The sequence below is a fragment of the Taeniopygia guttata genome, chromosome 18, assembly GCF_048771995.1.
Source record: "Taeniopygia guttata chromosome 18, bTaeGut7.mat, whole genome shotgun sequence".
Taxonomy (NCBI): Eukaryota; Metazoa; Chordata; class Aves; order Passeriformes; family Estrildidae; genus Taeniopygia; species Taeniopygia guttata.
In genome coordinates, this window is record NC_133043.1 from 7,592,547 (window position 1) to 7,619,867 (window position 27,321).

The window sequence follows — 27,321 nt, forward strand, 5'->3', positions numbered from 1 at the left end:
GGTCAGAAAGTTTTGGTTTGAATTCTGTAGTATCTGCACTGTGACATCTCTTGTAGTTTCTAACACTGGATTTTACTTTCAGGGGGAGGGAGCATAGATATGTGAGTCCCACCAAAACTTATTTACATAAAAAACTTTAGAATTAAGATCCATAAGAACAATTTCTATCTAAATGGAATATTTCTGTTTTCACAGTATTGCTTGTTTTGTTCTCTGTATCAGCTCATTTCTGTGTGAAAAGGTTCCACTGTTCTATAATGGATTATAATGACTTTTTAATATCACAATTCAGCAGCAGATGTTTTTGCTGTCAGGGTAACTAAATTCATTTTCACGTGTTGATGCAGTGGCTCTTCATTTCTGTTAGGAGTGAGACACAGAGCCTTCTGCTTTCCCTCTGTGGGATGTTACTATTTCTGTCTGTGTTGTGACAGCTTTGCTTTTAATTGCTTGAAACTGCCACGTGTAAGTTTCTATTTAATAACTTCAGTTTTTCAGGTATGCTTGTGAGTTTGTTTCTTTCAAATGTAGAGAGACTGCATTTCTCCATCTGTTGAATTTTTCTTATTCATTATCCATGTATTTAAGCATCTCCTATTGCTTTCAATATGGATCAGGAAGAAGACAGCAGTGGATAAGGGTAGTTATTTTAGAGATTAAGCAGCTTTGGCATTTATTTTTTCATCTGTCAGAAGCAGCGATGCAGCTGTTTGTGGCTCAGCATCGTTGGAAGGGGGAACCTGTCCTGCAGAGAGTCCAAACCTCCTGTTCATGACCAGGGCAAGGGTCAGGGGTTGTTTACAGTCCTGTAAGGGACCCTTTGAATTTCCTTTCTCTGGCAAATACTCATTGCTTTTGAGGTTTCTCTGTGAAAATGTTTTATTTCCACTTTACAGTGCAGTTCCTTACATTTATCTCTAGAAGGCACGTGCATGGCTTATGAGAGGTAGCAGGAATTTCTAAAAATACAGAAAATATTAGTACAAAATTAATGAGAGGAAAAATAAAAACTTTTTTCCTACAATATTCAGAGTTGACTGTAAACTTTATAGAGTGCTGCACCAAGTGCTTTATTTGGATACATTTTCAAAGATAAGTGACACATGCTACTAGAACTAAAAAGCAACACAGGGATTATCATTGAATTTAGTCAATTTATTTCCTATCTGGGACACAGCAATTAAATTAGTTGTGATGACGGAATGGCACAGTAAAACTGAGTGAATGGACTGCAGCATGCCAGTGGGCAGGATGTATTAAATCAGAGATTAAGGCTGGACTGAAACTGGACATTTTGTAAAATGTAGATTTTGGTAGATGAGATCTTTATAAATATGCCTTAATGGAGCCCTTTGTGGTAACTTAAAAAAAAAAAAATTGCTTAATTTTATGTGTGTGCCGCTGAGTTCTGCAAGTGGGTTGCCATGGCAGTGAGAGGTGCCTGCACTGGTTGGGTCCTAGTGGAGAAAAAGAAATCCTACAAGTGCAGGCGGGATCTGGAAGGGTTTTTCAGTTGGTTTCTCAGCTGGCTGGGGCAGGGTGTTTGTACAGCCCCTTGTTTGCTCTCAGCAGTGTTTGTGGAGGAGAAGGCACTTTGCTGAAGTGGGGAGGAAGGGCCAGGTGGTGAGGCTTGAGAGGGAGGGAGGGGTTTTGGCTTCTTCTGTGCTAGAAACCTGTGACCAAGGTCTAATTCTTTTTGATTAATAGTTAGTTGTTCATTATTTGTCTGGCACGGAGGTGTGGGGTTGCTGTCCTGGCCCGTAATGAGCTCGTGTGTTCTGTACTGCAGCTCTGAGCTGATCTGGGCTGCTGCAGGTTCAGCGGCTGCTGAGTCCTCAGGACAGAGAAAGGAAGGAAGAGGAAGGAGGTTTCCTGTGGGGCTGTGTTTGTGGTGTGTTGTCAGTGCAGTCTTGCTCCGAGGCCTCAGCCCCAGCTGAATGTTTCCATTTGTGATGTGGAGCACAAACCCTTCCAAAATAAACACGTATTTCCACCCTTAGGGGAAAGGTATGTGGCTGCTGCTGGAGCCCAGGGCTAGGAATGCTCCCTCGCACAGCTCTTGCATCCACTGAAACAAATTATTTTCTCTTTTTTAACAATGATCCAACCCTTTAAATCTTCTCTACATAACAGCTTCCTCAGTTTCTATTTTTTTCCCCTGCAGTGTTGTTTGCCTGAGTATTTTTATGAGGCTGGATCTTTTATAAATACCCTGTTGGCAACAATTCTAGGGAATGTGAAAAGAAGAAAGATTGGAGAGCTGATAAAGACCTGAAATGTTTCTCAATTACTTGAAAACAAATGAAAGTAGTCTTCCTGTTCAGCTGGAGAGAAACATTGCAGAATTAGATGAGGTGGGAAATGAGCAGGTTTTTATTGCACATTCAAGTTGTTCTTTTATGGTAATTTTTTTGAGAGCAGGACTATTGAGCACAGGCTATTAGTGTTTATTTTACATGTATAAACTCTTGCCAGTTTATTTGCACTTGATCAAGAAACTTTGTGTATAAGGGTTTTTCTAATGAAAACATTCAGCTGTAATTGTGAGCCGTGTTCTGTATGGTAAAGGGTCACTAGGATGGGAATGAATGTTATTTAATAACTACGGGGGCTTTAAGGGAGCTGTGCTTGTCATAAATACTATCAGGGTGGGTTTTGCTGCCTGCTTCTCTTCTAGCCATCCTCCTGCCCGTTTAGTCAGCACAGGTGATCAATTCCTTGCCTGCTTCACTCCCACCTCTGCCGAATGTAATTGTCCAAAGCTGATAGAAAATAGCTTAAGTGGTTTGTTACTCAAACATCCACCCTGGTAATTGAAAGGCGAAGCATCCATCCAACCCTCCAGCATTATATGAAATAAAGGTAAGTGCTAAATCTGCAAACAGAGAAGTAAAAACAGTTAAGTCTATATATTGTAGTTAGTCTAACATAGAAAGTATTTTGGTAAATATTTTTATTAGAAATGTTAGCTGGAAAATATTTTTATCCCTTTACTGTAAAGCAGAGCTGGTCAATCTGTGCCTTTTGGACCTCCATGATCCTTGTAGGTCTGTCTGGCATGTTCATGGCAGGGGACCAGGAAGGGAGAGGTGAGCTTTCCAAGGGGAAAACGGGAATTTCAGCTCACTGGTGGGGAATGATGAAGCAGGATTGCAGAAGCTGGAGTGGCTGCAGTGATCCTGGGATTCAGCAGCCTGTCCAGCACTGCCTGTCCTCTGTTCCAGTGGTGCAGTGGCTCCTGAGCTGAGCATCATTCCCTTCCATCTGTGGTCTGCTGAGGAGCTGTCCCCTCCCCCAGGCTGTCTGGGCTGTGTGCCTTGGGACTCCTCAGTGTGTGATGATTTTAATATGCAGCTCGCAGAGTCAGGGAGGTTGTCTGCAGACTGGGAGATTATTCTGCCAACGTTTATGCTTTCATACATTTTATTTTGGGGGACTGAACAGAAAACATTTAACAGCATGCCGGGTAAACCGTTGTGGTGTCACAAATGCTGGCATACTTCCTTCAGGTTATCTGTTATCCCACAGGCAGAGATGGATATTTTACCTAGAGGAACATGGTTTGCTCTACTAGAAAAGGGAGTTAAAAGGAAAAAAAAGGATGGATGAAAATGTCTGAGATCCCATCCCCTGCACTGGCATTTCTGTTGGGATGACAGGAGTTGCAGCATACCTGTTTCCAAAGCTGGATTATTTTAATTTCCAAATCAGACATGTAGATTATTGCATATTTTTAAATTGATTCTTTACTTACCCTGCCCAATTGGACTGTTAGAATGTTCTCTGCCTGTGCTCATGTGTGTGTGTAACCTCCATTCTGCTCATACAGAAATGAAGTTTGTGTATATTGATAATGTGCTCCTTCTGGCTGTGGTAGATGTTACTGGTGTTTAGTGGTAGTTCCATAGGAAAAAAAGGGAAAATGAAACTTCTTAGAGAATCTCATCAGGATTTTAAATAGAATTATGACAGTATGTGACACAATCAGTCTTTTTAAGAAAGAAGTCTTGAGTTTTTCTGGTTTGTGTCATATTATTGTAGGAACAAGCTGAGACTTTTTCCATAAGATTAGAAAATGTGTTCCAGCCTACAAATCAGGTATGATTTACAACAGATTTACAACCTCTGACTCATTTGAGTATTTATAGCTTGTGCTTGAATATCTGCCTCTGTCATCTTGTTAGTTAAGTGCTGTGTTTGTACTGAACTGCTGCACATTGTAGTGACAAAATGTGCCATAAATCATCATTGCAGAAGGAGGGGGAGCCCTGCAATAAGTTCTTCAATTAGAGCTTAATATGCAGTCACTTGATAACTTAATGATAACCTGTGGCCATACGTTAGGGCTTTGTAACACAAAAATGTTTTCTTTTTGATAAACGTTATCATGGGGGTGTTCTGCTACTATAAGTATCTTTAAACAAACATGAATTTGTTCATAAAACCCACTGAGATATCACTTCTCTGATAGAGGAGTAATTACCATTTTACAGCCTGCACAGAATAGAGGATGGAGGTAATTTGTGAGTCCAGTAGTGGCTGAAGAGGAGTAGAAAATGCAAAAAGATTGAAGCAGACAGGAGGAGTAATTTGCATAGTCAAGGAGACAAAGCAAGAAGGATGAGCTGGGAGAATTGGAGTTAAAATACTAAAGAAAAAAACTTTGGTTTCCTACCTGCTTTTCTTTCAAGAGGAGTGATTGTGACAGGCAGTAGTTCAGTGGTATTTAATAAGCTTTTTGCTTTCACAAGTGGAAGAAATATTACAAGTATCTTCAGCACTGCCATTGTGAAGTGAAGGAGAAAAGGTAAACAGTAAATGCATGAATAATCTTTGGTAAACTTTATTTGGGTTGGTAACTCTTTCTGTGTGTGTCTTGCTGGTTTGCAAGTCAAAGGTGCCCAAAGAGAGATTTGCATTGAGAATTTTTGCAGGAGAGAGGGTTTGTCAGGGCTGGGCAGCCTGAGCCCTGCAAGCAAGCCCTGACAATTCTGAAGGTTTAAATCTTCTGTAGCTCCTGGGAAACCATCGTTTCCCCAGCTTTCAAATAAATGCTCTTTTCAGACAACAATACACCAAAGCAATTTGTATAGGCTTTTGGGAAAAATATTTATCTCTTAAAGAAAAACAAGCAAACATATAACTCTGGGGTTATTTGAAAATAAAAGAGGTAACCATGAAATATATTCTTCATAATTTACACCAAGCTTGAACTGGATTTACAGGACAGCTGCCCCCTTAGAGGGGCTTTGATGTCCTTGCTTGGAGTTGCTGCTGCTTTGCTCCAGTGCTGGTGATGCCTTGAGAGGCTGCCTGGAACAGAGTTAAAGGAATAAAACAGGGATTTATCAAAAGGCCTTCAAAGGATACAACTGGGGCAGTACCAGAGCCCAGCCATGGCTCTACCCAAGATAGACCCCAGGTCACAAGTTTTCACACTTTTATAAGTTTTGGTCCATTTCCATGTTGGGTTTAATTGTCCAATTACAGCTTCAGCTTATGAAGTCCCATCCTCCCAGACTGCTCTCCTCAGTTTGCTGCTGTTTATACTTTTTGGGCCTGAAAGAGCCCAAAAGCTCCAGCAGTGTTCTTGGGCTGGAAGAGGATTGTTTTGTCTGAGTAAACTATGAGGAGGACTTGCTAACACTTTATGTGAAGTTCAGTCACACACTAAGGCAGTACAGAATCTGAAAAATGTGAGAGCTAAAATTTAAGGTATCACTGGTCAGTGCTTGCCTTGAGCTTTGCAGATTCCTCATCTGGGAATGGAAAAGCAGGCAAGGGCTCAAGCACATACTCTAGTGCTCTTCAGAGAGTTTTTATTCTCCTTAGAGATTGTCTGTTGTAGTTTGCTGTTATGCAAATTTAGGCATGTGCTCATAATATAAACACAGGTAGAATATTGCTCTTCCTGGTTCCTCATTTAGGAATGATATGGGTTTATAAGGTTGAAGATGGCAAGAGCCTGACCTGTAAGTAATTAGTTCTAGAATTAGATAAAAATGGGAGTTTTCCAGCACTAGACACAGTTGGTTAAAAACACTTTTCAAATGCTCTAGGTTGTAAAGGTTATACCCTGCTTGAAGGCAGCAAGACAACCTGTGCATCATCAGATTTCTCTTTACATGGTCCATTGTCAGATGCATTTCTAGCCTAGGACATTATCTCTGCAAGAACACCCTTTGAAGAGAGAGCAAGCACAGACTGGGTGACACCAGCTAGGCTTTTCTAGTCTAGTTAATTGTCAGGGTGCCCCTTGGTGGGGAGTGCTCTCAGGTAAATCCCAGTTTGCTTTCCCAGCAACAAAACTGCCAATACACTTGTGGAGAACTGGGTATTTTAATGGATGAATTTTAACCCAGCTACACGGCGATGATGGTGTTGGTTATGATGGAACTGTACGCTGGGTTATGGGTATTTATCTGCCCACAGTGGGTGCTTTGCTCCCTGCTGCTGTTCCCCAGTGCAGTGTGTGGAGCATGTGGGCTGTGAAATAGTCAAACTGCTGCTCTTTTGGCATTGCAGCAGCTCAGGCATTGGCAAATGCTCTATTCTTCTGTCAGTCTGCTTGTAAAATAACTGTTTTCCAATTATAAATAGAATGTTGGCTGATATTTGCCCTCCATCAGAGCATATATGCCCCAGTATTTCCTTTGTAAGATGCCACTTTTGTATCTACTGATACAAACACCCATCCCACATCTCCTCCCCACCCTGCAGAGTCTGAGATTTGTTTCCTTGGAAATGATTTCATAGCAAAAATACAAGCACACTGTTCATCAGCGTGCTTCTTTCTCCCATTACTTTCTGAACTGTAGTCTGTTATTCACTTTTATTCTTCTTTTAGAGAAACATGTCCACAAATTCAGGTTTTTCTCTTGTCTTGAGGCCTGGCTCACACGTGTTTTCATGGAGACGAACAGTTTCCCATGAAAAAATGACCTATCAGCTTTGATTTATCTGCAGCATGCTGACCACTTTCCATTATTAGATTATCATCTTGCTACCTGGAGGAGGCTTGTAAAGCATATAAATATAATGTTGATAAAATCTGCAAACCGTGAGCTGGAGGAGAGGTTCATCAGGAAATGCATTAGCTCTCTTTGGTAATGATTGTTCTGAGATAACGTGCTGGGTTTCTAAGGTTACCTGATCCCTTCCTTGGGAAGGATGAAATCCACTTTGAACTGTAAGACAAGTAGGTGCTCCTGGAATAGTTACTGTACAAATGCTGCAGAGGGTTATCTTGGGAAAAGGACGGGAATGGAAACGTGTTTTTGATTCTTTTACACTGTGTGTGAAGCGTTTGGCCTGAGGGACCTTTGTGTTCTCTTGTTGACTGTCTGGTGTTGACATTCCTCTACTCTGAGAACCCTTGGCTTCCTGTGTTTTGCTAGATTATTTTAATGTTCTTCCTGAGCTGTTAAAGGTGGTAGCCCATACTTTACAAATCCTACAGGACTGTTTAAAATGTCTGCTTAACCAGCTGACACTCTGGTAAATGCTCCAGAGCTTCTGCTCAGGTGTGCATGGTGCACCTGATCCTTCAGGTTCTTCCTGAACTGGTTCAGGCACTGCAGTGTGCATCAGCACCCGGAGAGGAGGTGATTGTCCCTGCAGGCATCCTGCCCCAGTGGGGTGGCAGCAGTGGCTCATCTCGGCTGCCTTGTGGGACCTGTCTTCAACAGCACCCCCAGATCCTGCCCTGGGCGTGGCAGCCGCTGCTATTGGCACTTCCCAGTGGGAGCAGCTGAACTCGGTGTGACTCAGGCTCCTGGTGGCCTCTTCCCACGTTAGCGAAGACCTGTCCTCCTGTTACCAGGGTACTCTTTAACATTTCAGGCATAATTTCTGATTTGGCTACTGGTACTGTCTTCTTTTCATAAGCCAGGCTTTTCACCTTTTGGAGGCCAGGCAGGTTCTCATGAACTTCTGTATTGAAGCACATGAGTTACCGTTTGAGAGAATTGATGATTCTTCAACTCTGCTAAAAATTCAAGATATATCCCTTTAGATGAACAAAAAGGGATGGACTTAACCCTCTCCCCTCTCTCACACAGGCCCAACAGATGTTCTTGAAAGATGTTTTGATTGTTCTTTGAAAGGCACCTTCATATTCAGTCTGTCTTTTCTATAGCATAAGCCCCTCTTTGTTGGCTGCTTGGCCCAGGAGAGCTGATCTTCCCCTCCACTGCAGAGGCCTTTTTGTGTCTGTTTTTTTTACTTAACAGCCCATCCAGTTTTCCCTGGTGCTACTGTTTTCAGGCTTTTTTTCAAACCATAATAATTCACGTTTTTCTTCTTTGGAAGTCCTTCCAGTTAGTAGAGAATTTTTTTTTTTTTTTTTTTAATGCAGTATGTGTATATCATGGTTAACCCCAGGCAGGAGCTGGGGCTCACTCCCCCCTGGCAGGATGTGGAGAGAATTGGAGGAGTAAAAGTGAGAAAACTCGTGGGTTGAGATGAAAACAGTTTAATAGGTAAAGCAAAAGTCACACACACACACAGGCAAAGCAGAACAGGGAGGTGATTCAGCCATCCCTGACAGCAGGGCTCCATCAGAGAGCCTGGGGCAGACAAACACCACCACTCCAAACACCCCCATCTTCCTCCTTCTCCCCCAGCTTTATGTGGTGCTCGTGGCACCATCTGGTGTGGAATATTCCCCTGGCTCAGCCGGGGTCAGCTGTCCTGGCTGTGTCCCCTCCCAGCTCCTGGTGTCCCCCCAGCCTTTGGCTGGCAGCCTGGGGTGACGAGCAGGACAGAGTGGCTCTCTGTGAGCACCACTCAGCAGGAACGAAAACACCCTGGGTTATCAGCACAGATCCAAACCACAGCCCCACACCAGCTACTGTAAGAAAATTAACTCTGTCCCAGCCAAAACCAGCACACTGTCATTGGAGAGTTATTAAGAAGCCCTTGAGGCAGTGTGTGGACAGTAACCTGCAGTTGTTTTCAAGGAAAACTGATTTTTCTGTGCCTTTCAGGCTCACCCCATTGCATAGCTCTGTCATCCAGGCTCTCTGGGGCTGTGCTAATTCTTCTCTTTTACTTTTCTGTCCCTAAATTCAGCTTGCTATGAAAAACTCCCAAGTTTCAGATACCTTATTCTGTAAAGACCTCAATTTGATAATGTGCAGTTTCTTTTTCGCTCCCCATTTCTCCTGTTTAATCACTACCCATTTTCCCTCTGCAGGTAGTTCCCTGGAGTATACATTTAAATATATCCCTTGCTTTAATTTCCCCAAAGTTTCCACTGCAGTTGTTTGGGCTTGATGGACAAACCATGAGAACCCTTCCTGCAGGTGCTGTGGGTGTCAGGCTGTCCTGTCCTGCACTGACACTTCTTTCCTGCTGTACATGTGAGCACCTAACATTTCCTTTTTCAACAGGACAAAGTCTTCAGAGTGAAACAGGAAGAAAATAATGTGTTCAGTGCCACGTTTCTGACATAGACTCCATCATCATTCATATCTTGCTACAGTTTCCCTATCTTCCCACCAGTTTCCAAGCGTAATAATGTAATTTTTTTTTTCTTTGTTATATAGTTATCTCTAATTTTGTCCAGTGATCACTGTGGGAAATCAGGTGAGAGGTTTTCTTCAGCCTCCTCAGTTGTTCATGTATTCCTTCCCAGAAAAGATCTGTGGAAGACTTTGTGATTTGCTGCTTTATTACAGATACTAAGACTTAAAAAAAAATATATATAATTCTAACTTAAAATCTGTGGATAATAACTTAGATGCATAGTAACATTAAACACTTAAACCCATAATCCCATTTTACTGATACCTGGAATGTAGGTGGGATGCAGAAGCTCATCTTGTTCCACCTCACAGGGTTGCCACTGCCTTAACTCACATTTGCCGGCGATTCAGGAAATGTTTTAACCTTTATTTACCATATTTACCATGTTCTTTTAGTGGCAGTGCTGCCTGTCCTCAGGGTGCTGAGCTGAGCTGGTGGTTGGGCTGATGTCATTGTCACCCTGTGGCCAGTGGCAGAAGTGACAGCTCCTTGTGCTCCCTCTGCTGTCACCAGCTGCCTTCTCAGCACAAGCACAGCTTCTTCCTGAAGCCCGAATAATGGATAAAACCGAACCACGTGGTTCATCATTCTGAGAAGTGATTATTGTTAAATAGCCCCTGGTTTTGCCAAAGCGTCTTGGTGTGCTATGAGTTAAAGTCAGGCTGGTGGGACAGCACAAACACCATCAGCTGGCAATTTTAACTTTTTATTTACATGAGAAATTGAGAGAATTGTAGATTTGTCTCCCAGCTGTCTGTCATCAAAGTGCAAGAATCTACTTTAAAAAACAAACTTAGTAATGCATTGTTAGATAGATCTGCAAAGCCATTAAAGAGCTGTTATTTTTTTGTACCCTGCCTAGGCAGACATGCTGTTTTCCTCTTTCTTTGCAATTGCTTTATTGCAAGAAATTTCATTTTTTCTATAAAAAGCAGAAATGAAACCCTTTGGAAACTGGATACACTCACTGAAAGTGTGGAGTTTATCCAAAGTGTGAAGCGGGGAGGAAGAATCTTAGCATATCACTTATTAAACCAAGTTGTATTTCTTCTTAAAGTGCTGGTGTTACTTCTTTTAGCTAAATCTAAGTCCATCTCTATGAAATAACTGTGTGTAATGCATGTGGAATAATTAGGTATTCCTTCCTAGTGAGTGGAAGACATGTGTCTAAAATAAACTGAGCAGAATTTTTGAATTAAAATGAAGTAATAATATTAAGTTATTATTAGTAATCTTTATTAAAACATCTTTAATTTCTTTTAACATTCATGTAATAGAATCTGATTTACTGGGAGTGGCATTTAATTAATTTAATTCAATTTAGAGAGTTAACTCTATTACATATTAGTACAGAAAATTACCTCTGAACAGTCATTTCTCACTGGTGACATGCAATAAGTTAATTTAGCTGGGAGTTCGTTTGGGCGCATTGCGAGTTCTTGGTGAAGGTTGCTGTGGTGACACAGGGGCTGTCACTGGGACAACAACCCTGCTGGAAACGTGGGATGGATCCTCTGGGCTTCTCTGGCCTTGTTCTTCCTGCTCAGTGTGGCTGTGGAATTTTGGGAAGAGCTGTCCTGCAGGGTGTGCTCAGTGAATGAACTCACTTGGAGTTTCCTTTGGTTCCACCTGATCTGCAGGGAAATGATTGCTGAGCCCCCATCAGCTCTTAGTCTGCTTTTCTTGAAGAAATTTTCCTTAAAAAGCATGAACCTGAATAGGAGAAGGTGTGTAAACTGCTGGAAGTGCTTTCTTCACATTTCTGAATAATTTAAATCCTGTTTTTCATATGTGGCATTAATGCACAATGGCACTGGAGATACAAAAAATCTGTTCAGCTATAACTGAATTAATGAAGAGTTTGCTTCAGATTGGGGGTTGAATCAGAAATGAAGAGTTTGTTTCTGACTCTCCAGGTTTGACTGTCAGGTAGATGAGCTCAGAGTTCCAAACAAAGAGGCCAGCATTGAGAAGCTCATTCAGAAAAACACCATTGAATATGAAATGTCATGTTTAGGTTTAAAAGGAAGTTTTAAAAGAACTGAAATATAATTTTTAAGTTCAGTGTATTTTCTTCCTCTCCCCCCACTGCAGATCTGTATGCAGACTTAAACACTCATTTGTTTATTTCATCTCTAGAGCACAACTTTAATTTAATTTGGTTTAGCTGAATAAGGGATCACTCTTCATTTTGGGTTTCAAGTTCTTCTCAGCTGCTCCTTTCTGAAGGCAAGAATGACATTTTCATGTCTTTCAAATGCTATGAACTGCATCCAAGGAAGGATGTAGAACCCCAAACAGGTTTTAATGATAGAAAATCTGTGAAATTTTATTATTACATCCCCTAAAGTGATAATGATGTCCCTATGGGTTCTGTATATTAAAGACCCACTCACTCAAAGCAGTGATTTTCAAAATAATTGTATGAAATATAAATTAACACATCTTCAGTTATCCTAATAACGGCACAAGATTTTAATATGTAAGGCCAAAATATTTCAGGTTTACCTTTCACTGAGTTGGCTCCATGCACAATTTCTCAGGGTGATGCTACCTGAAACTTGGAATAAATCCACACTCCAGGAGACGGGGAAGCTGGTCCATGCTGGACATTCTGTTGGCTCTGCTTCAGTTTTTCCTGCTGATTGATTTAAAATGATAGCTCAGATAACTCTACACTATCTTTAGAGCTGTAGTATAAACATATTAAGTCTTCTTTTGAGATAGAATGTGAACGGGAAGGGTTATGCCAAAATCACAGAGGCCTGTTTCTGGTTGCTCACAGAATTGTTGCTATTTTAGTGTCGCACATAAAATATTCATTTGGTGCCATAAATGTCCGTGACAGGAGGGCTGAGGCTTTGTGTTTGCACAGGTTTTAGTCAGTGTGACATGTGTGCCCAGTCCCATGGTTCCAGCAGCACAGGCAGTGTCAGGCAACATTACACTTCCCATCTGAGCAGCAGCCCTGTCATCTGCAGGCAGTCACAGCTTGCTTCCATGGGCATGTCTGAAAGGAATTAAATATTCCTGGAGGAGCTGTGTTTCTGGTTTTCAGGAGAAAAATGTGCCTGTGTATAAGTGATGTGATGTGTCTGGGATGTTAGGCCCAGGTTGTTTCCACACTCTCCAGGTCTGGGGCTCCCTGGATACTGATTTGGGGCACAAAAAGTCACTCTGAGCTGCCCATGTTAGGATATTGATCCATAAATACACACTGACAATTTCCAGGCATTCCAGAAAACACCCAGGGAGTCCTTACCTTCTTTCCAGCTCAAAAGTCAGAATGGAAAAAGAGGTGTTGTACCTGCTGTAGCATGAGTGTTTAGTGTTCCCTGTTGTCCTGGGTGGGATGCCAGCACTGACTGTGCCCTGGGACCCCCTGGAACTGCAGGAACATCCACCCTGCATGGACAAGGGTGTGGGTACAGCACCATTCCACGTGGGAGAGAATCTGTGCCAGGGCTGAGCGGTCTCTGCAGAGGCAGCCCCAGGCAGAAATGATGGGGATATGGGGTATCTTTACAGCACCCAGCCACATCTGTATGCAACTGGAATCCCCATTTGCAGTGGGATTCAGTCTTCAAGCCCCAGCTGAAGAGTGGGCTGTACGTCTAGATCATCACTGTTCAAGGTGAAGGAAATTTCAGGCTCTTGAATCCAGTTAATCAGTGGATACTGAGGCTATCCTCATTTTTAATTTCTTAGAAATGTACTGTTTACTGGGAATTTGCATATTTATCTGTCTGTGTGTGTAGTTTAACAATCAGGTTTCTGCTGTAAAGAATATTTAGTCCTTTAGTGCTCTGTGGTAAGGAGGAAGAACATGTCTGGTGTGATGGCTGTGCCATTAGTAAATTTCTTTTTAAAAAATTCTTTTGCATATGAAAACTCTGTAAAACTTTGTCTAATGAGATTAAATGCACACTGTCAGTTTAAAATTGAAGGATTCACTTCCTGGGTCTGCCCGAACTTCTTATGTGGCTCTGTATGAAGTTATTTAATCTGTTATTATATGCTTGAATTTTCCCACTGGCACTTGCAGTGATGATAATGTTGGTTTTGTGTAATTTAACTTTAAGCTGTTTCCTGTCTTCTCTGACTCTTTTATTGTGTAGCTCCTGCTGGGGGTACCTTGCCTGGAGCATCACTGAGGAGGGTGTGGGGTGAAGGGGGAGCACATGCCTGTGGCTGGCTCCTGACATCCTTTGCTGTTCCTGAATTGTTGGGATTGTGTTTGTGGTGCTCCCATGTGCTGTTGGTGGATAGAACTTACTGGTTTTCTCTAGTGGGTCTTTATAGTTGGTGGAGTTCAGATGTTCCTAAATACTGTGAGAAGGAATACAAGATATGAATTCTCTGTGAAGAGTTCTGAACACTCTAAAATATGCTGCCAGCATTTCTAACCACTTACTGAGAATCCCTCTCTTGATTCTGAGCTGCCCTCTCACTTAAATTTTAAGTAATATTTCCTGCACCAGTTAATTTATCTCAGCAATGACTCTTATCTCCCTCCTGTCCTTTTCAGACAGTTGTTAATGCTGTTGTTTCTTGGCATTATTAATATGAGTGATTAAAAACTTCTAATAACTTCATTATTTTCCTTTAGAATAGCCAAGTTCTCTTTCCAAGGCCAGTGTATTGCCCTGCTCTGGAGGTGGGAGTTGGGTTTGCAGGAGTCTGAATTCCAAGCTGAATGTGTGATGCTGTGTTAAAGGAAATACTCCTGTGCTGAGATGTCAGAGGCTTCAGGACAGAGAGTAGCTTCTAGTCAGGTGAATTCATTTATTTATTTATCTGTTGCTTTTCAGGGGGTGACATTTGGGCAGGTCTGTGTGCTGAGGTGTCCATGATTAATGCTGGTATTGGAGTTCCCAGCGCCTGCCTGTTGGAGAGCTCTCGCTTGAAAGGAAACAGATGAATTGTTAAATCTTGAAAGTTACCATCTGTTATCAGTTCACGTCCTGCAGGAATGCTGCTCTGTGAATTTAACTGTTCCATTGCCCACAGCCCTCGTTCCTAGCTTGGGCCTGATGTGTACAGTCCAATTTCTGCTCATCAATTAGCTGATGGCAAACCCCATGTGTGTGCACTCAAAGCTTTCAATAAACATGAGAGAGTTTGGCTTGCAGTGGGAGAGCATCATATTTACTTTGGATTATCAATCTATTGTTGATGACAACCTATCAACCTAATTAGCTGTACCATTTTTAATGGCACAGCTAATTAATTGTGAATTTAAAATTAAAATTATAATCAGTGCTAACATGGAGGAAAGCAGTGAGGAAAATATTAAAACTGTTAAAAGTATAAGTATTCTTCACAAGATTGCTGCATGTGACACCAACCTGAATAATGTAGAATAGGATTGAAAAAAACTTGAAAATACATGTTGAGTCACCCAAAACAGGTTTTGTATCTTTCTGTCAAAAGAAGTATTTGTCACCATCTCTGCTGACAGATCTGAAAGAAAAAATGTAGATGCTGTTCCAGAAAGGGAAACAGAATCCTGTGTCTGAGCTCTGAAGTACTCAAGAATCTATGTTTTTGTTAGGAACTGCTCCAGCTCTTAAGAAAAAAGTTCAATTTGTGAATAGAGTTGGGCTTGACCCTTTGCTGCGCAGAAGTTCTGCCTCAGGGTGGGCTGTGCTGGGCTTACACAGAGGATTCACTGTGGTGGTGGAGGGATAAAATGTCACTCAGGATTGATGCAATTTCAAATTTACATTAATCGAGAACAAAATGGAGAGGATCTGCAAATAGGGCTGGTGAAGAAAGGGCACATCTGAAACTTATTTAAAATCCAGCAGAAGCTGGGGAGAGTGCTGGACTATCAGCCTGAGAGAAAAAGGATTTCTTTGTCAAGGCTGAGGGAAGTGGGAGAACTGAGTAAGATGGATTTGGAGCTCTGTTTAACATGTAGAGTGGTAGAAAATGTGCTCTAAAGGTTCTTGAGAGGTCATTTAATCCATCCTCTTGCCCTGAGACAAGATCACCAAACCTGTATCATGTCTGCAGATAATCCTTAATCATCCTTATTGTTGGAAATGTAAGTCTGAATCTCCCTGACTACCATTTAAACTATCAAGTCTTGTCTTAGTTGCTGTGGGGTGGAGCAAATTATTTAGTCCTTTTTCTTTTATTTTTTTTTTCAATTTGTGTACCCAGTGTCTTGTAGACTGACTGCTCCCTTACCTCTGCCTGCTGTGGTAGTTCCCTTTTCCAGATTCCCATTTCCTTTGTGCCCTTTTCAGGTGGTCCAGCTCCATGTGGAAGAGAGATGCTCGGCTGTGGGAGCAGACAGGCAAGGCTTTGTGATGCCAGGCTTGAGTAGATGGGTTGCTGGGTGTTTATCCCATTCCACCAACTGACTTTTACAATCATCTTATTATCTTTTCTTCCTCTTTGGTTTATGATCTGCTAAAACATTGCTTCTTTTTCTGCAGAACGGATGTGGGGTGAGTTATTTGCTATTCTGCATTTAATTCCTCCCGCTAATGACGTGATTTTCCTTACTGAATTGTAGTTTTGTCACATTGCTTCTCCAGTTCCTCACTGCTGAGCTCTGATCCTGTCACACAGCGATCTGACCACCCCCATCTTCCTTCTCCCATCTTGGTGTCATTTGCAGATTTAATAAGGATATTCTCTAGTCCATCATCCAGCTGTTAAGGAAATATTGAACAGCGTAGGCTCGGATCAAGTCCCCGTGGAATCTCTCCTGAAACATATTCTGTTTTGACAGCAAGCCATTGATTCTCCCACAGAACATTTCAACCAGTTTCACATTTTGCTCCCATTTCCCCACTTTGCTTATGACAATATCAAGTAAGAGTGTCATTTCAGCAGCCATTACATCGTTAAGGTGCACAGAGCTTTGGCTGGTGGGACAGGGGTGGGAAATGGGAGCAAACAGACAGAACTTGTGGGAACTGAGGTGAACGACAGGGTGTGAGAGGAGGGAGGAACAAAGGAGTGTCTGGGGTCAGCTGGATTTGTGCATACATTACTTTAAAGTAGAGGTGGGGAATGAAGTCCTCAATGCTTCTCTATTTCATACTTTGCATAAAGCCAGCAGTTAAGAACATAAGGCCATCTATTGTTGAGAAATTCCAATAACTGATCTAGAAGTTTTTCATGAACTTTGCAGCTTTCTGTTAATTCCTACTCTGATTTCCAGTTATCAACCAAAAAAAAAAAAAAAAAATCAAGATCTTTGTAGAAGGTCCAAGTTGATAGAAGTGAGAAGTCGGTCAGGAGAAGTGGATTATAGATGAGATTTTTTAACTGGGGTGGTGAAAGACTAAGGAAGGAAATGTTGTAAAGGACAAGAGAAGAAAGTGGAGAGGAAATGTCTGTAAGAGGAAGCGGAAGAAGCTGCACCATGGTCAACAGTGAGGGTGGAAATGAAGTTAAACCAGGAAAAGAGTTCCATTTGTTCTGGGTATTAGATAAATGGTATCATCAGGAATTGGCCCAAGGTCAAGGCATTTCTGTAAATTAATGGTGGCAAAGTTCTAAAGCCACAATAATTCGTGTATTTTTACTTGTATCACTCAATGTGGGCTTTGATGTCAAACAGCAGCTTCTGGTTACATTATTAAAGCTATTATAAATTCTGGGATTATCTTGGCATTAGACTTCAGTTTTTTTCTCCCCAGAAGTTCGTGATTTTGGGGGAAGGGATGATCCAGGCAGAAAATTTGGCATTTTATGTGTAAAAACATGAGAAGTGGGTTTTATGCAGTAGTTCTGAGCACCTTTGCTGTTGCCAGCAGATGTCACTGTGGATAGCAAATCCCAGCACTTAGGAGACAAAGGAGGTAATTTGCTAAATGAAAATTCAGCCTTTGAAAGTAGATTGGGGGGGGAGTGGGGGGGAGGCAAGAATATTTTCCTTGCAACAGACTTCTGTGAGCAAATAAAAATGGGTTTCTCACTAATGAGGACTTGTGGTTTTGCCCATTCTAATGCTGTGTTTGGTGGCTGTCTTCACCCGACCTGGGTAAGTTCCTGGTGCTCTGTGTGACCTCGGAGGGGGTGTCTGTGGGATTGTGCTCCTGCTCAGCTTTATTTGGAAAGCCTTTAGTGTTTGGAGGGAGCTTTAAAGCAGCAGTGATGTGCTGCAGTGTGTGTGTGTGTGTGTGTGTGCAGGGAACTGGCCGTGGAGGAAGTGGCTTCATTAAGGTTGATTTGGAGGGGGGAGCAAGATGAGGAAAAAAATTGCCCAAATGATTGGCTGGGAGAATAGCTCTGAATTATGGGATCCATCTGTTTCCTGTAATGAATTCATAAACCCATCAAACAATGACCTGAACGAATTGCTGAAGGAAAAAAATAATACACTGGCATGATATGTTTAACGCAGTGAGGCATTGGCATTGTATAATCAAAAATTCTCCTCACATCCAGCACTTTGTAATGGAGCTGCTGTGTTTAATAGAAGCTGTAAATAAATCCTGTCACAGTAGCAGCCAAGAATGCATTTCTGGGTTTAACTGTTTCTCTTCTGGAATGTCTGGTCCTTGAAGGCTTTAGAAATGCAAGTTTTATAGAGCTGGAGTGGGGGATTCTGAAATACGGAGAAATGTTAATGAGGTGAATGAAACGAAAAAGCTGCCATAAATCAGTATTATGTGGCTTAACCAGTTTCTTTCATTTATGCATGTTCTTTCCTTATGTCATAGAAATGTACTTAAAAGCTATTGTTGTAATTGAAATCTGTTAGACTGATCCTATTCATTATATTAATAAAATCCACCTACAATTGCTTGTAACACTTTTTTATGCAGTTGGGATTCCCGAGATTGTAATCATCAAAAAGCATATGGAGTAATTATTGGATTTGTTTGGGTAAAATTGGATTAAGAAGTTTAGATACCATTAAGTACTGATAATTATTACAAGCAAGCTCATTGTTTAGTGTGTGTACAGCTCGGAATGGAGAGTAAGCAGATACCCATCACAAACATCTTAAGAGCAAGCAATCTCAAGGCTTTCATTTTACGCCTTTAATTGTATTTTTGCAAGAGCCTTTCCACTTAAATGTTTTTGCTTTAGCTCTTTAATCACGTGCTGGTTATGAAAACCACTGGGTGTTAAATCCTTTCCCCCACACGATTTAAACAACGTTTTTCGCATGCAGGCAAATTTAGCCATAAAATTGCTAGAATGGCAAATTTAACCATAAAATGGCTAAATTCTGTGCTTAATTCCTGGCTTTCCAGCAGCTGCCCATATGCTATTAGCAGTGACAGTGGATTTCTTGCAGGTGGAAGGGTGGGCAGGCTGCTCCTGGGGCTGCCAGGGCTCTCTGTGGGTTGGCAGCTCAGCCCTTGGGGCTGATTCAAGCAGAGCTCCCAGTGGGAGAGGCTCCAGTGCCCACAGTGGGGAAAGCCCTTTGTGGATTCTGCAGCCTTTGTGGGTTCAGCAGCCTTTGTGGGTTCTGCAAGGGGCACCCACAGCAGAGGGAGCAGCCCTGCAGGCAGGGGAATGGCTCAAGGCTTTATAAAGATGCTGTTATTGCCAATGTCAGTTTAGAATTAGGACAGACACTTTTGGAACATTTGGTATTTCTCACAGTGCATATCGAGTGAAAATTGCTGGTTAAACATTGCTGAGGATGGCTTTCAGAACACAGTCGTATTGTCTTTGTAATATATATCCTCTAAGTATTGTTGCTGTGTTTGAAGTCTGAATTCCAGTCTGGTATGAAGCTGGAATTCAGGGCTCAATCCCATTCGTGTGATGTTGTTCACTCTTCTTGCTTTATTCCCTGTCATTGGTGTAATTAAACAGTTCTTTTCCAGCTACCATGGTTTGTCGACATAGTATTCTTGCAAGAGCTTCCATTTAAGTGTTCTTTAAAGAGATTTTGATGTACAAAATAAACATTACTTTGCTGTGTTGATTAGAGAAAAAAACAGTAGCATGAATATGCAGAAATATTTTAATTCTTAAGTACAGTGATATTTTGATTTTCTTTGTTCATTTCTGTCATCTGTGATTCAGATATATAGAGTGAACATTTCCTCTAACACTGGGAAAATGGGTTTCTCTGGCCTCACCTTTGTGATGAAACACCTTTGTTAGTTTACATTAAAGTGAAAATTGGTGTCTATTCTATGACTTAGTGATAGACTAGTGATTAGTTATTTTTAAAAAATTAATATATCTATATGCACACCTCTTTGGAAGCATCAGATATTTTATATATATACACAATATTGAGAACATAATACATTTTTAAAAACTGCCTGTCTTGTTCTCTAAAATATGCTTCCAATTAATTAATATTCCTCATGAAAATCTTGGGGCCAGACAAATCCCAGCTCTGCTGGCATCGTGCCAGCGAGTGATTTCCATTCTCTTGTCCTTTTCCTCCTCTTCCCTGGCATTCCCTCTCATCTGCTGGCACCAGGGGGGGTGTGCCTGGTCTGTCAGCCGAGCTGGAGAAGCTCCCTGGCTGCCATGGTGGGTTATTTTGGGTTGATCAGCCTGTGTCTGCAGTGCTCTGGGTGAACCTTGTGGTAAATGACTTTGCAGAAATCCTGAGTCCTTCAGATCTCACCATTTGTAAATGTTTGTAGTGGTAGTAGAGGTAAATGCTTACATTGCTGTAACACTAGCAGAAGAAATAGGAGCTAAAACAAACCCTTTACAATGAAGTCATATTTATTTTCTATCAGGTGAATGTTCTATTTGTATTGTGGAAATGGAATAGTTTTTACATGCATGTTGAATATGCAGAGTTGGTATTTGAAAATAATTACTCTGCATACCACGATACTTTATATCTACTTTTTAAATTTGAACGTAAGGATAGACTATTTCCAAAGGTGATTGTGTGTTTTGAAAAGATAAGAAAAGTTTGTTCTCTGCTCTTCAGGTATTAGTAGTACTTCAAATTTTTAAATATATATTTCCTTTTTTATTCAGACAGAATCACAGGTTATATTATTTAGGCTTACAAAACAAATAGCTTGGAGAAATGAAGCACTGATGGTTCTGCCATACTTTTTGGCATATTTTTGCTTGGTCAAGTCCCAGCTTGTTTTGAGCCCACCCTCGGCATTCCCTTGGTGCTGCTGTTCACTGCTGCAGCTGTAGGAGTTGTTCTGTTTTCTAGGTGTGTCAGAGCCTGGAGAGAGGCAGAGTGTGGCTTTGTGGTGGCTGTGACAGAGTTCAAGCTACATTTGAACAGCGTTCTTGGGCACAAGGTGTGACTCCTGGGGAGGGTCCTGTGCAGGGCCAGCCCCTGGGGGACAATCCTTGTGTGTCCTGTCCCACTCAGCACATTCTGTGACTGAATGAGCTGGAATTTTGCACTTGTTGGACGTGGCTTGTGATGAGCTGGAGCAGTGCTTGGTTCTGTTCATCCCAGAAGAGCTCAAAGAGTTTCTCTGGGTGACCAAAGAGCTCTGGAAGCTGCTCCCAGGTGAGCTGAGCCAAAGCTCCATTGCCTGGATTCTCCAGCACCGTGCCCACTCCCTCCTGCCTGTCCCTGGGACCTGGCACTGCTGGTCACTCGTGCCAGGTGTGCCTGGCTGGCTCATTGCAGGCTGGGTGAGTGGGGGGGGATCAGATGCATGCCTGGAGTGCAGATGTTGGTGGCTGAGATGTCCTAAGTGATGGTAAGGTTTGGATAAAGACTACAAGAAACCCAAAGTTTGTGTCAGTGCCAAATAAGTTGGTGGATCAGGTGTTTTAGCTTGGTTTTTTGGGAGCTTATTAGAAGACTGAAAGTGTTGCATGGCTGTAGGCCCTGGGATTTGATGTTAATATTGGCAAGGTTGCCCTCAAAACTGCTGAACTAAAAAGGCAGTGGAGACTCAAGGTGGGTGCAGCAAAAATGAACATTCTCTTCCATACTGAATTGTCAAAGCTTTCTTTTGTCCTCCCTCCTGTTTTAAACCATACAGATGATTTGTTTCAGTAGGGCGTAAAAGCTTCCAGAACCACCACAAAAAAAATAAACCTACACAAAAAGTAACACACTCTGCCAACTTTTGAGTGGCTGCAAAACACCAATTTACCAATTACAGTAAAAAACAAAAGCCGATAGCTTTTCAGATCCTAAACCAATGATGATTATTTTCTTTTTTCTAGTGCCAGAACCTATTAAGACCAGTTTAAGCCAGCCCCAACCTGCCGGTACCGGTACCAGTACTTCCACCAGCACTCTCGCCAGCAGCAGCAATGGCAAGCGCGCGTCTGCCAACGGGCAGCAGCCTGCGGCGTCCCGATACCTGCCCCGAGAGGTGCCTCCCCGCTTCCGCCAGCAGGAGCAGAAGCAGCTCCTAAAGCGGGGGCAGCCTCTGCCCGCCGGGGCTCTCGGTGCCCCCGGCCCCGCAGCGGGAGCCAGCCCTCCTCCTCCTCCTCCTCCTCCTCCTCCTCAGCAGGGAGCAGCAGCGCAGCAGCATCCCGGCAAGGCGCAGCCAGGTGAGAGCGGGCGGGGCGGAGCTGCCTCCTGCACCTCCAGATTGTTTGCAAATGCCATTTTCAACTTCTGTTTCAAATGCCATTTTCAACTTCTGTTTCAAATGCCATTTTCAAATTCCATTTCAAATGCCATTTTAAAATTCAGTTTCAAATGCCATTTTAAAATTCTGTTTTCAAATGCCATTTCCAAATTCTGTTTCAAATGCCATTTTAAAATTCCATTTCAAATGCCATTTTAAAATTCCATTTCAAATGCCATTTTAAAATTCCATTTCAAACGCCATTTTAAAATTCCGGTTTCAAATGCCATTTTCAAATTCCGTTTAAAATGCCATTTCCAAATTCTGTTTCAAGTGCCATTTTAAAATTCCATTTCAAACACCATTTTAAAGTTCCATTTAAATGCCATTGAAAAATTCTGTTTCAAATGCCATTTTAAAACTCTGTTTCAAATGCCATTTTCAAATTCTGTTTAAAATGCCATTTTAAAATTCCATTTTCAAACGCCATTTTAGAATTCCATTTTTCAACGCAATTTAAAAATTTCGTTTGCAAATGCCTTTTAAAAATTCCATTTCAAATGCCATTTTCAAATTCTGTTTCAGATGCCATTTTTAAATTCCATTTAAATGCAATTTTAAAATTCAGTTTTCAAATTCCAATCCCTTCCTATTACTCGTATTCTTACTCATACATCCTCATATTTGAGGATTCCTCGTAATCCTTGGCTATATACTCATTCTGGCACAATGTGCCATTTCTGGCATCCACTTGTAAAAGGTTTTATTGTTGTTGTGGGTTATTTCTCCAGTTTGTTTTTTTCCCCCTCTTGTTTCTTTGGTAGCTATAATGGGTCTTCAGAAAGTGTAAATATTTAGAAATTATTCTTACAGAAACATTTATAATTTGGGTATTTACAAGTTATATCTAATCATTCTGATAATTTGAATGCTCCTTGAACAGTGTTTTGCAAGTTTGTAAATTAGGAATAGTAACTTCACTTATATTCTGTTGTAACATTTTTATGCCTTTGCTTGTTTATGCTGTCAATTATTATTTTCACCTTAGGAAAAGAATACTTTGGGAAAAGTAATTGGGTGTCTTAGGCTTTTCTACTACTTCATTCTGTCCTTTGCAGGTCACAGAATAGTTTGAGTTGGAAGGGGCAGTAGGGAGAATCTATTTCCAGCCCCCTGCCATGGCAGGGACACCTTCCACTGTCCCAGGCTGCTCCAAACCTCATCCAGCCTGGCCTTGGACACTTCCAGGGATCCAGGGGCAGCCACAGCTTCTCTGGGCACCTGTGCCAGGGCCTCACCACCCACACAGAGAAGAATTTAATCCAAATATCCCATTGAATGCTGCCCTGTGCCAATGAGAAGCCATTCCCTCCATCCCAAGTCCCTCTCCAGCTCTCCTGGAGCCCCTTCAGGCCCTGGCAGGGCTCTGAGCTCTCCATGAGCTTCTCCTCTCCAGGTGAGCACCCCCAGCTCTGCCAGCCTGGCTCCAGAGCAGAGGGGCTCCAGCCCTGGAGCATCTCCATGGCCATCTCTGCTCTGTGTGGATGTCAGGCAAAGCAGGGACTGCTCTGGCATGCAGTTATCCATGGCTTAAAAAAGTGATCTGGACTAAATCATAAAGGAGGGGTTTGATATCTTGAATATTAGTCATTTCTGTGTGATCTCAAGTGTTGCTCATTATCACTCATTAGCACTGTCAAACATCACAAAATTTGGATCTGAACTGTCTGCAGTTTTTCCCTTTGGGCGTTAGTGAATCTTTCACTATTTTTGCTGCTGAGCAGAACTACAACAGAGAAAATTCTTTGGTGTTGTCCTTAGAAGTTTTAGTTAGATAAGAGAATAATCTGTCTCTGAAATTACAGCTTCTATGGTTATCGAAATACATTTGAAAATATCATTCAGCTTCTCCCTAGAAACCTAAAACTGAACACACAAAATGAAACAATTTATTATTTATTAAAGTGGTTCTTTTTTAGGAAGGGAAGAGGTTCTGCTTCTGTATTCTTAAGTATTTGGCTTTAGTGAGATGGAAAGTAATCATTTCCCAGCAGTTCTCTAACTTTTCTGGCAGCAATCTTCCTTGCAAATCCCAATTTATCAGGGATGGTTCTGACATTCTTGGCTTCTTCTGGACTGGGAAATGTTTGTTAGTTGTCAGACTAATGTTCTGTGTCAAAGATATGTTTATTATTTTATTTTCAGACCTCTGGTAGCATCGAAATCGTAGCATATTCTGAGCTGGAAGAAGCCCACAAGGATCTCCCAGTCCAGTCCCTCTCCCTGCACAGACCCCCCAACAAACCCACCTGGGCATTCCTGGCCGTGCCCATTCCCTGGGGAGCCTGGACAGTGCCAGCACCCTCTGGGGGAAGAACCTTTCCCTAAATCCAGCCCAAACCTCCCCTGGCCCAGCTCCAGCCATTCCCTCAGGTCCTGGGGAGCAGAGATTGGAGCTGCTCCTCCCATCATTATTTATGTGAGACACACAGAGCAGCCAACTGCAGTGGCTCAGGCTGCCTGAGGGTCAGGAGCTTTCTTCCAGGCATCCTTGTAGATGTATATGAAGCATCTGTGTTTGAGTTTAATGAAACAAAGGCCACTGTAAATCATAACATAACTCATAAAAGAACTTTCCTTGTAAGAGTGTGGTACGAGCTGTCTGACTTTGATCTTGCCAGATGCATTTCTACCTTGAGGCTTTATTTTGTTCCCAATTCCTATTTTAACTTGCTATAGATGTAGTATGGGCAGCCCTCAGCAGATGTTTTACACTGCTGAATTCATTCAGGGGTTTTTATTTTTTTTTTTTTGCTTCTTTTATGTTACCATTGGAAAAATTCAGAGGACAATAAAGGTTAGTAAAAGTGAGAGGAAAAGAAACAGTGCAGCAGCTTTTCAGCTTCATTTTATATTATTGCCCTAAACAAGTTAACCCAGATCAAACTCTTTGTGAAAGTGTTCCTTAGCATCATAATCATGGAATGGTTTGGGCTGAAGTAACCTTAAAGCTCATCTCATTCCACCCCCTGCCCCCTGGACACCTTCCACCAGACCAGGTTGCTCCAAGCCCTGTCCAACGAGTGTCTGACCACCTTTAGAGCGGAGAATTTCTTCCTAATATTTCATCTAAACCTACCCTTCTTCAGCTTACAGCCATTCCCTGTGTCCTGTCCCTCCATCCCTTGTCCCAAGTGCCCTCCAGCTCTCCTGGAGCCCCTTCAGGCTCTGGAAGGGGCTCTGAGGTCCCCCTGGAGCTTTCTCCTTCTCCAGGTTGGGCATTCCCAGCTCTCCCAGCCTGGCTCCGGAGCAGAGGGGCTCCAGCCCTTGGAGCATTTCCATGGCCTCCTCTGGCCTTACTGCTCTCTGAGTAAATAATTTCTTCCTCATTACAAATCTAAAGCTGCAATTTTAATTGCTCAGTAGCAGTTTGTCCATAGAGTCACAATTGTCTTGTTGCTCTTTACTCTGTAAAGTCAAAACAAAAGGTTTCAAAAGCACCACAGGATCTGCACACTGAACAGACTCCTTGGAACAGGATTTTAAACGAGCTAAACCTTGGCTACCTTTTTGTCTGCTGACACAAGGTGGTGTTTGGAGATTTCAGTGATGGCCTTTTCCACACAGAAAGAACTTGCAGAATTCTGGAGCTCACGTAGTTCTTTCCAGCAGGTGGAGCATCAGCTCATTTACTGACTGCAGGCACAGGGGGAAAAAATAAATGTTCACCTCAGCTTATAACGACAGCAGCTCTGTGCCTGGCTGCCCTGGGAGGCCAAGGGAGGAGGATCTCTCTCCTGAGAGACCTTTGTAGACATGAATTGCACATATCCACAGTCTTACTCAGTCTCTCATACAGGCTTTTGTTTTCATCTTGTCGAGCATAAAGAGCAAAGAAGTAGAAAGAGTACACAGGAAAGGCCAAAGCCTTTTCATCTCAGCTGTTGGGATTTGAGTGATTGTTAGATTTAGGAAAAAATAGGGAATTCTATATCCTGTAAGCATGAGAAATTTCCCAGAAATCTTATTCAAACTGGTAGGCTGGTATGTTTTTGTGAATATGAAAATTAAGAATTTTAAACAGGAGAATGCTCACTAAGAAATAGTTTATTGAAAGGAAGCTTTTTTGCCATCCTCCTCTTAGCATCAGTAGGAACTGTTTTCTTTTAAATGTCTGTTTCTGGCTCCGTGGGTATTCCACTTACTGAAGAGTCTTTGCAGGTAAAAGTTCTCTGGGGAAATAATGGCAAGAAACAAAAATCAAACTTGTCCAGAAGAGTTGTTGTAGGTACCTGAGCCACATGGGAAGAGGAATTTTGTCTGCCTGAGCAGCACCTGAAGTGTGGGAGAGGGATCCCTGCCAGGAGAATTATTGGACATCCTCAGGGGGTAAAGGCAGTGATGCAGCTGTGCTCAGGGCTCCCTCCCTGTCCTGCCCTGCCCAGAGCCCCTCAGACCTGGGCTGGCTTCTTTAGGCTCATCATGAGCCACAGCAACACGTTTTATTGCTGATCTGGTGTAATCAAAGAGTCAGGATTGCCCTACATGAGCACCTTGTATCCAGAAGATGCTTGATGTGAGTTCATGTCTGTAGCATTTCTTCTTACAGCATCATATCCCTTCAGGGTTAATTTGTAATTATGCCTTCACACTCCTTTCAGGCCTTATTTATGACTACCCAGGTACAAGGAGAGTTAGAGAGTCATTGGCAGTCTCTCCACTCTAAAAATCACACTATTTTATCTTTTTATTCTCTTATCAGCAGCCTCTGTTAACTACTGCCTCAGCCTATCCAAAACACTTATCAGAACTTAACTGCAATGTCATGAATTAAAAAGGATGCTCTGCCAATGGAATTAATGGCCACTAATATATTCTTTGTCAGGTTTATCACCTGTGAAGTGGATGGGAGTAGGGATTTTTTGTTTCTCTCCTAAGGTAATCTCTAAAACATTAACCAGACAAACTGTTATGAAATGAAAACATTTCAAATTGCATAGTATATTTTAGAAATCTTACCCCTTGAAAACAGCCTTTTATTCATTGTTAACAATTATGGAACTGTTTTCTGAAGTACTTTGGAGTAGAATAATTATTTGTCTGGAATGTCTGTCTTGAGCTACAGAGCTTGTTCTTGACCTGCCCCCTCTGTAATCCTTTCCAGGATTACACTGAAGGAAAGCTGTATCTCTAATTTATGAGCAGTATTGTATTATCTAGTCTAGTTTGTTATTTTTAAAGTTGTGACTCTTTATCTTCTCTCCCCGTTTTGTCATCTAACTCCACTAAACAGGTGAGTAGTTAACTTCCCTCATTAAGGTGTGAGGCATTT

At 42.0% G+C, this 27,321-nt stretch overlaps 1 protein-coding gene across 17 annotated transcripts in view; it reads left to right on the forward strand.

The window, feature by feature from the left end:
* The window catches only part of TNRC6C (trinucleotide repeat containing adaptor 6C), a 94,381-nt gene that overhangs the window by 21,201 nt on the left and 45,859 nt on the right, over positions 1-27,321 (forward strand). For all 17 annotated transcript variants that reach the window (XM_012578542.5, XM_012578543.5, XM_012578544.5 and 14 more), the window contains exon 4: positions 21,637-21,969. In XM_012578542.5, coding sequence (XP_012433996.5) covers positions 21,637-21,969 — 333 coding nt within the window. The remainder of the gene's footprint in view (positions 1-21,636; positions 21,970-27,321) is intronic.